This window comes from Hesperophylax consimilis, chromosome 26 (genome assembly GCF_061612785.1).
Source record: "Hesperophylax consimilis isolate HC1 chromosome 26, BYU_Hcon_1.0, whole genome shotgun sequence".
In the NCBI taxonomy this organism is placed as follows: Eukaryota; Metazoa; Arthropoda; class Insecta; order Trichoptera; family Limnephilidae; genus Hesperophylax; species Hesperophylax consimilis.
The window spans coordinates 14,245,138-14,257,468 of NC_142861.1; the positions used below are offsets into that span (position 1 = coordinate 14,245,138).

General features: G+C 33.5%; 1 protein-coding gene across 1 annotated transcript in view; it reads left to right on the plus strand.

Annotated features, from left to right (window-relative positions):
- Positions 1-12,331, plus strand: part of Glut4EF (Glucose transporter 4 enhancer factor) — a 363,979-nt gene that overhangs the window by 207,831 nt on the left and 143,817 nt on the right. The window contains exon 3 of the mRNA XM_089647158.1: positions 12,189-12,304. Within this exon, the coding sequence (XP_089503284.1) occupies positions 12,189-12,304 (116 nt within the window). The remainder of the gene's footprint in view (positions 1-12,188; positions 12,305-12,331) is intronic.

The window sequence follows — 12,331 nt, forward strand, 5'->3', positions numbered from 1 at the left end:
TCCTACTTGTAGGAAACTATAATAATCTATTATGACGCTGTTTTAGATATCATCAGAAATAAGTAAAGAAGCCAAATGATGCGCCCAAATTAAAACGACAAGGTTCCATTTTTAATTATGTATTTATTATCTTTTATTTTCCACGCCCGTACCACAGTTTGACAATCTCAGACTTACGGTTGCTAGTCGGCAAAATATGCAGAGTTTCCTTTCGATTTTATTTTATTACAACATTTGTCAGTGCTATCTTTGTGATATCAAAAGCACATTGTTCCTAAATGGTGGCAGTCGTTATAGTCGTGTCAGGGTGAAACAATGGTGTCTAAAAGTGGCATTAGTAAACGCAGTGACCCCCTTAGAAAAGCAAACAAGTTTTCTTCTCAATCTATGTGACTATCCAGGAGCAGACTGTGACTGAGCAGAGAAAATTAATATTACATATTTTTATTCTTCTCGCGCCCCTTCTATCTGAGGTTGGCTATTAAAAAACGATTGGCCTCCTTTCGATTGTATGTAATTGTTGATTCAAGATTTGACTGCCCTGACGCTATAACTTTGATTGCAACAATAACTTCGTGTTCAATTTTAAGAGAAACATAGACTGGGCAATGAACTAATAGATGTCGTTGATATTTTCGATTTAAATTTTGACACATTTATAACCTTTTTAGATAATGTAAAAAACGAGTATTCAACTTGTATACATATGCTTACACCATGAATATGAAAAGATATTACGAATACTTATTCACAACATTTTTAATTTATTATAACTCGTATCTAATTGTCAAGGGTTCCATAAAGTTAGTGCAATAATAACTTCCCAATTATATTGTATTTTATGGTTTATTTTTTAAATATTTTTTTATTTATGTTACTTCGTTATTTTAATTTGAATTTATAATTGTTATGTAAAAGTTTAATAAATAAATAAATTAAGGGAATATTCACCCTACAGACTGTAGACCAGAACCCAATTATAATTGTTTAGGTTAGGCCAGAACTGCATTCGTACCTTTAGCTTGGTAACTTATGTAGACCACAGCTGAAACTGTACAAATCGTAAGTGCTCCCCGCTGTTTAGTTTGGCAGCCACTTTTGGTCTAGAAATCCCAGATACCTGAAAAACGCTACTTTTACCTCTCTCGATCTCCCTTTCTGGTGTTGCTTCCGTCTTGATTGATTGATTGATTCTTTCTTATAAACTATACATAGCAGAAAATTTGACGGTCTGAACTAACACTCTCTCTTAAAATGAACTCTGGTGTCAGGAAATTTCTAGAGATTTCTCGAGGTCAACGAAACAATATATACGATAATCTACAGAGCATTAAGACGACATACTATTATTTTTAAATATTTTTCTTCTACTTAAGTCTGACAAAGCCTGGTTATTACTATTTTTTATGGCTTAAATATTGTTATTACATTCTAGTCCTCTCCTGTCAATAGCCACGTCAAAATACCATTGGCCAATCGGAAATCCGCCCAGAATTGAGTTTGCTTCTATCGGTGCCAACCGAAAACGTATTGGAAACATTGTCACTCAATCTGGACACTGACACGCTTCCAATTAAAGTGCCCGGGGCATTATGGCAAATTCATTACCATAACTACCTACTTCATAAGGCTATATAACATTGTTGTTTGCCAAAATATTCATAACAATAATTTTATGTTTATAAAGCGTAATGCGTAAATTGACGTGTATGAAACCTTTTTTGAAATATAAATCAAGAATAATAAAGGCCTAATAATGGAGCCTCGTGGTACACCACAGCTTTCACTCCTATTTCACGCTAAGTGCTTTAAATAGCTTTGATCTTTTGGGATAATTTTACATTAATCTTTTTAATTACCAACACAGCGGTGTTTAAAAATAATGTCAATACAATGAAGGTATATTTTGTTATACTACAATCTAAATTTAAGTGAAGTTACGTTTTTTAAAGTTATACGACATGATTTTTTTAATAATTAGGAGTTATTCATACTACTAACTGATAACATAGTATGTCCATTGCGACGAAGCAAATACAGGTATTATTTGATATATATTTCGCAATTGCTAATATCTCGTATTTATTGCAATCCTATTTAACGATAGCTTTCCAACTGGTAAACCGATGACTTCGTTTTCCATCTTATTATTTAATAACAGGTGTCTGTTGCAGTAATCTAAACATTATTTTGAATCGTGTGCGCATTAGATGTAGAATAGCAATAGATATCAACATGGGATAGGTGAACAACATGCAATTTGTAATCTTTGTAAGAATATGTGTATTTACCTAATCCAAAATTTTCTATATTTTCAGTCCATTTGTATTTATTTTTTTTTATTTTTTATATATACAATAATATTATTATTGGGTTTATAAAAACAGTTTATTTTTAAACAAGTTCTGCTGTGTAATTATTATTACGCGTGACAGCTGTTTCGCCCTCTGAAGGCATTATCAAACAGTTTGATAATGCCTTCAGAGGGCGAAACAGCTGTCACGCGTAATAATAATTACACAGCAGAACTTGTTTAAAAATAAACTGTTTTTATAAACCCAATAATAATATTATTGTATATATAAAAAATAAAAAAAATAAAATGGAGTTCTACAAATTAAACTTAATAACAATAAATACATTTGTATTTAAGTTTTTCGGCTGGAATTTCTAAGTCGACTATCACAACTTATTTCGTAACCATTTCCATCATGAGCTATGAAGCTGTGAAACATCTTTTTACTGTCAAAGATAGGACAATAAGTCATTTTGTACATATCGGTTAAGGATGTACTTTTCAAGTGTTCAATAAATAAGTATTGAAATTTAAATAATAATTAAAAGAAAAGGTAGCAATATTTTTTTATCCATAAAAATTAACAGTTTTAATAACTTTGTCATGGCTTTCATTTAAATTATTTACTTTCAGCACTTCGAATGAGAATTGAAGATTATTCCGTTCCTTCTCATCTTTTTAAAATGCACGAGCATAACTTCTCAAAGAGTACTTTCTGTCCTGTAGAAGTGGGAACTTAAGATCACCTTTTTTTTGGTTGTCCCTCTCTAAACAAAAATTCTCTTGTGGATTTCATCTTCCATTGAACATTTTATCTCTTCTAAGTCTGAACTCGACTCTAAACATCCATTTAATTTAATTTTTTTTTCCATTTAATTAAAATTAATATAATACCCTCCGTAATTGGAAAGATGCCGTAGAACAGGGGGTAAAAATCCTAAATTAAAAAAAAAAAATTCCGTACCTTTTAACTATTGTTTTGAATTGTTGGACGCTTGTTGAAATCTACGTATTCATAGATGGCGTTCATTAATATTTTTTTATTAAAATACGCTTTTTGAAAGGTATTTATTGCTTTACAATATTAAGACAAATTATTTGTTTGCGCCCGTACATAAGCAATATGAATAAATAGTTTTGTTCGTTTAAAGACTCAATTCTTTCGAGAAAGGCATACAAATACAATATCGTACCGATGATTCAATCCTATATTGTATTTGTATCCCTTTCTTATCATATTCATATTGCCTATGTACTGGTGCAAACAAATAATTTGTATTAATATTGTAAAAAGCGTATTTTAATAAAATAAATAAATTAACGCCGTCTATGAATTCGTAGATTATAACGATCGTCGCGGTTAACCCTAAGACTTGGCCACTAATTCATACATAATTATTAATCTCGCGCTGTTTGCAATCTCATATCTTTTTCTTGAGATGCATGTCAAAGTGGATGTTTAGCAATAATTGAGGAAATGGAATCTCAATAACTAAAAGCATTAGCGAAATATCAAGGTGACACCGACTTGCTTGTTAGAGTTGTTTATCTTCGTTTTAAGCTGCACTTTTGAAGGCTGAATATAGTCAAGGTGAATCTCTGTCAGAGAGTTAGTGGAATGCTTATCGGGTCCAAAGCTTGTCCGATGCGCAAATATGCAGTGTACATAAGGTTAATTTATTATAGCAATAGTAAGTATTTATGTAATAAAACAGTAATGACTTAAAAATTTAAATAATTTCGAGGTTACAAACAAAGTTATTATTGTTTTATTTCATTAATATCTCAAAAGCACAATGTGACTGCTTTCTACCAAAAATCTAAGTATTTAGTTCTTAGCACTTGAAAAACAAATTACATATTTAAATCACTATGAGGATCACCAGTTAGTGTTTTAATTAGAAACGATCCAATTGGTGTATGTTGTGAGACTACAGGAAGTGGGAGTTTGGAGGAAGGATGGGAAGAGGGAGGATATGGGAAGAGGAAGGTTGGTAATTAACTTGATTTTCAGATCTAAAGCAACGTTTCATTTCTTAATGGTGATCTTTCACCAGGGCATACTGAGAGTATCGAATACTCTGGTTATGTGAACAGTGCACAAGAGTCCCAACTGCCTGCCAGTTATTATACTATGGCATCCCCAATCAGTAAGGGGTTAAAAAACGTATATGTTTACTCGTTCAAACGCTGAAATTAATTAGGCAATCAAAATGACTTCTCCTTCTGAATCATTATTTCTTTAACGTAAGTAACCAAAGAGAAAGTGCGCAAACTGATTTGTATCTGGAAACCCAATCCTCACTATAATCAGCAATCGCGATGATTGCAATCACCATCAGTCTGAAAGTGATTTTTTTACGTCTCGTAATAATTTCCCAGCCACCTTATGATTGTGTATAAATTTGTGTAGTGGACAATTTTCTTCGGGAGTCAACGTACACGTGAAAACGCGGTAATTTGCGAACATATTATTTACGTAACTCCCCGCTCGTGTAACGTATTAAAGCTCTGTTCACATCGGGCGTAAAAGGTCCGACTGCGCTCGTATCCCGAAGTTAGCTCCTGGGTATTCCTTTGGAAGCCCTGCGAACAAGTGTCACTTATCAGTTTGAAATCTGCAGCGCACGTGACATATTATTCATTGATTTATTGACTTTTCAATGAACTGTCCACTGCCACCGGAGTTGTTGTCACTTTCTACCGTTGAGTATTGATTAAATATGAATAGTGGCTGTCTATATTTGGCCTGTAACTAAGTAACTTAGCATCTCGAGTTTTTAATATCCACGGAGGTGAAGGCTGTTGTAAACTCTTTTCAGATTCCTTACTGCGAATTTTTCATCGCTCTAAAAATTCCTAATGTAAATGGTACTCTATGAAATTGAAGTCGGTTGCATTGTTGCATACTAGATCAGAAACTTTCAATTAACTTAGGCTCAAGACCTTTTATATCCACGGAGGAAAAAATCTGATTCTATTCGAGTACTTACTACTCAATTTTTGTTCCGCCTTAAAAGAATTTCGATCTAAAATATCAACATTTACGGAGGCAAAATCCGCTCGGTAATATCTACGTTAGCAATTTTAGCATCACTCTAAAAGAAGTCCAATACGAACAGCGCTCTATTGACATAAACGATGTACTCGCCGGCGAACGTCGCAATAACATGTGCAGCAATGAACATCGGCCCGCGTCGGACGTAAATCATGTTATTTGCCGGCGTATTTATCGTCCATTGCCGAGAAACCAGATAAAGAATACTCGACACGTGTAATATTGCGAATACAACGTCATCGCTGCCGGTACCCGACGCCGCGCGCCACAACGTTCAACGCCGGTATAACGGCGCGCTCCGTACAGTCAGTCCCCGTACACAACAACATTCAGCCCGGCTCTACCGCTCATGTTCAGTGAGGGATTCGCTTTCGGCAAGGCCGCATTATACGAAGGCTGTTCGCGCGAATTTCAACTTATTCAATGCTAAAGTGACAATTATTGACTATTTACCCGCTTCTATGACTTTCACTGAAACTTCGACATTTAAAATTGAGTGAATTTTCGATGAGAAAATATCAGTGCTAATTTTAACGCGTTTTATTTTCGTGTTGGACAAAGACCTATACGTGTAAACAATTAGTGCCGGTTAATAAAGGACTTGTTTGATTGTAGTATAAAAATAATTACTTGTGTTTTTAGAAGACTTTTCTTGCATTTTACGAGATAAACTAAAAAACATTGTTGTACAGTGAATATTTGTTCAAGAACTTTGGGAGTGTTTTGAAGAAAAACTCTAGAGCTGTGAAGTTAGTGTCTGTGAATTCATTTTCAAATTACGTTTACTCCACAATCACGATTGCGTCCTTCAGGAACATGTATGTTGAAAAATATTTATAATAGAATTGTTATTTTTTAAATGGCAATATATTGAAAACAAAGAGTACCTTCAGTACTCTGATGATCTCATAACTTGTCCGGTTATATTGCTTATTATAATAATATTACACCGTATCTACTGTTATCAATCAAATTTACGATTCAGAAGCAAAGAGATTCGATTCTCTTCTCGTAGAATTATTTAAGATTTCTCTACAGCTTCCAATATAAATTGGGGTTTCTTTCAATATTTCGTGTGGGCGTTTCTATTTTCCACCGTGCGCTGAAAAGTGCGGAATTCGAAAGTTAACTCCTTGGATTTTCCTCACATATAAATAGGCATGGTATGTAGCCACTGAACATGATAATACTTTGTTCTAAATTATTGAATTACGCGTTAATATAGCATTGTCGAACTACATAGTTATATATACTTTGTTTACACAGCGCAGCGTTTCGCCGGCCGGTGTGGGCAAGCATTTTCCCTGATAGCCCGCTGTTATAAAAATAAGCATCATTGGACCAAATTACTAAACCATCTTGGATCCGAATATTTCTCAAAATTAGGTCAATCGCACGCCTTAGAAAATCAAAGTACATCCGAACGTAATATAGGTATTAGGTATACTGTATATATACATAAAATATGGACACGCTTAATACGCACTCTCTCTCTCACATAACTTCTTTTTAGTAGTAAGAAAATAATGCCAAGTAAGTATTTCAGTTTCCATAAATGGAAAATACTGAATTTTAATAGTTGTTTTGAGTAAATTAAAATCGATTTTTCAGTTGGCGGCCATTGTTATTGAAGTTTTAATGTTAGTTTTTTGTTCTATTATTTAACCCAAAATATAAACCTCTGATGCTAAAATAAGTTCTTATGTTCTTAGTTTGAGTTTAATTAAGGGAAAAAAAATGTTACAACATGGCGTGAAGAAAATACGCCAAATAATAAGTTTTTTTTTAAATGAAATAGATACTAAAATGCGTTATTTTTAATTTACGGAAACTGAAGTACTTACTCGCTTCTCATTGTTATCTAACTTATACGCAGTGTTATATTTATTAGAAGTGCGTATCAACCCTATCCCTAGTTTCTGTATATTTACCTGGTATACTGCTAATAAATTCGTTATAAACTCTCCGCAAGACCGTTAGATTAAATTAGGTTATGGTTAGGTTAGGTTATGTTACCTTACCTTCCGTTTGGTCATGGTTATTTTAAATTATGTTAGCTTTGTGTTTGGTTAGGTTAGGTTAATATATTCAATTGGTTGTACAAACAACATTGTTTCGTTTGAGACAGTATTATGATAAAATTGACGATTTTATTATCGTGTTTATTCTGCACAGCTTTTAGTAATTTTTCTTTGTTACGTTCGTTGTCTTATCTCAAAGTTCAAGGGCTTTCTAGGCTAAAGCAATGTCGCTCAACCGGCTCTACGCATGAAGCCGATAGAGGCACTAGTCACTGTAGCATTTCCAACCGCAACCAAGCTCTAATGTTTAAAATCGAAGTTAAGTATCGTAAGTCTAAACAAATTTGTAAATGAACTAATTAAAATAATCAATGCATAAAGAACACGGAGAAACTTACTGATAAAAAATATTGTCAATTTATTAATTTCTGAATTAATATAACGTTTTATCAGGATGTCGGAACAAGTGTTCATAAAAATCATAATATTCCCGCATTTCGTCATTATACAGGGTGTATCGGCACGTACCCGACAAACTTTAACCATCTATTCCTTAGCATATTTGGAATAAAAAATCTTATGTGCACTTTGCTGTCCGGTAACGTTTTTTTTTAATAAAAAATTTATTATTCATATTTTCACCACATGTCACCACTGTTTTATCCTTTGTCAAAGTTTGAAAACCCATCTGGCAATATTTTATTCGAATTCCGTTGAATAATGCACGTGTGTACCTATATTGGCGCACTTTTACAATCACAACGAAATGGCACGGCACCATTCGTCTCATTTTTAACTATTATTATTTAGTATGTGCGAAAGAGCGAAGACGCTTTTCGACATACTTGCTTATAACAGCTGTTGAACACGAAAAGCAATGCCAATGACAGTGATGTAGTGTGGAAATTTTTAGTTTTTTTGTTTTTAATTGAAAAAAAAATGCTACCGGACAGCAAAGTGCCCATAACATTTTTTACTCCAAATGTGCTAAGGAATAGCTGGTTAAAGTTTGTCGGGTTAGTGCCGATACACCCTGTATATTATCAAGGGAAATGCAGGCGTATGAACAAATGTTCCGATATGTAAGGAATTTACTTGAATTTATTTAAAGTTTATCAGAAAATAGCTTGCAATCCCGTTTTTAAACGGATGAAAATAAAACTGCATTTTTTGCGTGGTTTTATCGAGTAACGACATGCTCGCAAAACAATGTCACGAAATTCTTTTTTTTAGATTTTGTTCTAATTCTGTAATTTCTACAGGTTTTCCAATAAGAGGTGTTATTTTGAATAGCCCGCTATTTCGGTAGATGTTACTTTTGAAGCTGTCATTTTTTGACATTTGACAAGTAGAAACTACGCCATTAATAAAAATGGAACGATACACGCTTCAACAACGCATTGAAATTGGCCGGAATGGGATTGTATTGATCTGGACAACGTTTACTTTCAACAAGACAACGCTACGTACCACACAAGCAACGAAACCATTGATCTTTTACGATTGAATATCAAATAACACCTCTTATTGGAAAACCCTGTACATATAATATTAACTTTCTGTGGATCTGTTGTAGTTATTTAATTAAAATTAATATCACCGAGCTGAGGCACGAGTTTGCTTTTGTCAAAACAATGAATATAATATCTCAGCGATAGTAGTATAAATTATTATGTGTGCGAGATACGCAAATACCAATTTATGTGACAGCTGTTTTAAAAAACTAATACATTATGCGAAGCGTGCAAAAGTACTAATCAGTTTCAAGAAACCGAAAATTTTGGGATATTACTGTTGTGTTTTTTATTACTCATTCCCGCGACCATGGCGATTTTTTTTCATTCCGTCCGAACAAGGTCTCGAGAAAAAATGATGCGTAAAAAGTTGTTATCAACCCGTTCTTTTTGTTTACGTTTTGTTCAAGTTTGTTGTGGATCCGTATGACGTCACATCTTTACCTAGAAGATGGCGACGTAGGTGTTTATTTATGTCGTAATTGAGTAGGAGAAAATAGATAATCTTGAATGGAAATTACGCATCCCCTTGGGAATAATAAGGAATTTCATTGTGAAATATTACGACTTAAATATATTAAAATACAACAACAAACTACGATTCTGAAGCAGATAGAGACTCCGCAGTGTTACTGCGTGTGGTTATTAATGCAATTAATATTTCGATCTTGAAAAATTATTAAATTATGTATCAACTTATCTAAACCTTCCGAACTAGTTCTGACGTCATAAGAACCGTCCGTGACACTTTTGTACAGAGAGATTGACAACAACAAACTGACGCCTGATGTGTTTATATGACGTCATCTGATGCCAAATTTCACCCCGCCACTCATCGTTTTAGCCGGTTTAAAATTAATATATTTTTTTTAAAACATTATTTTTAAATAAATACTGGTCTTTGAATAAAATTAAACGAAGCTGGGTGTGTAAAAAATTCTCATTTTTTAAGAAATTATTAAATTTGTTGTTTACATTTTTGATTGGATTTATCCTTGACTATACGTTCGCAGATAAATATACCAAGCACGTGTATTGATTGTTGATGTTCATTTGTTGTTATGTTATTATATACATTTTTGCATGAACGTTTTTTTTTATAAAACACGAGGTATTATCACACTTTTTTCTCGTGGGAATAAACGTTATCTGAAGACATAAAAATATATTTTATTGAGTAATAATTCTGACACGTGAAAGAGATCCTTTTTAAGTACTCCACAAAATTACAAAACAAAAACAATATCTTGGAAAATATTATGGTTGCCTTCATCCTGTTATTCGTAAAGTCGTCAATCGATACATCGAAGTCGTTTGGAAAACTTGAAAATATTATTTCTGGAAACTACTAACTTACCAAATTCTAAACATATCATAACACAAATATTATTATACAGAAAGAGGTCGTACATGACCACTTCATTTTAGTATCTTCTGTCTTTTTCATTCTAATACAAGACGTGTGAGAAGAAAAAGGACGATCGTTGATGACGTGTGTACGAGCTGGTGATCGGATAAATCATCACAATGATATTTCATCACATCTTTAAAAAGTTATATAAAGTCATGGAAAGTGATGAAACAAAAACTTTTCTTAACTGGGTTAAGTAGGTTAGGTTAGGTTAGGTTAAAAAAAATTGTTTCATCGTTTCTAATGATTTTTTATCACTTTTTAAAAGTGTGTTGAATTGTCACTGTGTTGAGTTATCATGGAACCCTTTTTAAAGTTACTTTTTCATATCTTGTCTATGGCCCATTTCTCATTCAAAGAGATTTACTATATATTTTTTAAAAACATATATTTGAATTTCGATTTTGTTTTCTAGAGTGAATGAATGAAATGGAATCTTGGAAGTAGAAATTAACCCAATTCCCGACATTCGATAGAGCTAAAACTTGGCAAGACTTGTTGTCGATGACAATGTATTCTATCTACTTTTGGTGTCACTCACGCACACAAATTTCTCTGAAATTGGATGACATCATTAACATTTACAGCAAATTTAACAAATGAAATAAGTTTCGGTACCATCCAATTAGGATTGGGCTTAAGTGGTTGCGCGGTTCATTCATCAATTCTCCGTCAAACAATTTTTTTAAGTTTTAAAAGGCATTTTAAAAGTTCACAGCAGTTAAGGGCCACTCGGAGGAAGGTTGAAACAAAAAACATATATTTTAAAATTATATATTATTAATAAAAATAGATGATAAGCACAGACATAGGAATTAATAGACGAGAAGATAATGGCGAGGGGTAAAATCAACTGTTGAAGAACGAAGGGAGTGAAGCTGACTGTGATTCGTCAATAAATCAATCTGACAGTAAATAGGCATCTCGCATTATAATATCACCATTTACTTCTTAAAAGTAAAATCTGCTTTTGAATGAATAGACATTTTTACATGGGAGCGCAAATTACTCGCCACGTTATGAACAAATTTGCGAAGTCCAAATTCGGCAAAAAAATTCGGTTCTACTTTCAGAGTCGAATATTTCGTTTAAGTATTTAGTTAAGACACTTTTATAAATGTTCATAATTTACTTCCCAGCAACCAACCAGCTTTGTGTTTCGCGTCCAGACGTTTCTCGATGTGATAGTAACAACTGATTCATATTATACGATGTGAATATGCTTAAAATAAAGTAAAATAATGCTTATATATGGAATGTAATACGACAATTGGGTTTATTCTCTTTTTCACATCTATTTTTACAAGTTTTCATGGTACAAGTCAACATTTTGCCGTGTTATTTCGTAAAATGAACCTATGATGCCTCGACCATAGTTCGCACAAGAATGATAACGTCACGTTTTCAAATTTCACTTGAGGCCATACGCGAGCACAGCCGGCTCCAATGGAACCGGTATGGGGAGTGGGGATAATACGCTTTTAATCACTTAGGGCAGGTCTACTAATATTCATATGTCTATGATGATAAGGTATATTTCTATACATTTCTTATATTACATTAGTTCTTATACATAGAATACAAACTTCAAGACACCCAATGACATAATCACGGCGAGGATGACTAATCTCTTAAACTTGTTTTATCAATTCACTGTGCCTCATAAAATCCCCGATTTTCCGGCTACTATATTGGTACTGACCGAGTAGTTAATCATATTACCTAAACCGTAAACTGTCAAAGCCCGCACTGCAGTTCAAGAATAAAGACTGACTGACAGCGGTCAATAATATAACCGTAATGTGGGAGGCACAAACACGCATTTTAAATATAGCAAATCTCTGTCTCCGTTTGTTTTGTTTAATAATGTTTTTCAAAATTGTTACAGCCCGCGGAAGCGCCGACCATCCAGCTCAGGGGACAGTGATATGAAAGACATGGACGAGTGCAACGCAGCTTTGGTGCTCATGTCCTTGAGCTGCTCCCCACATTCTCCCAGAGGAGGTAAATATCACAGATCAAATAATTACT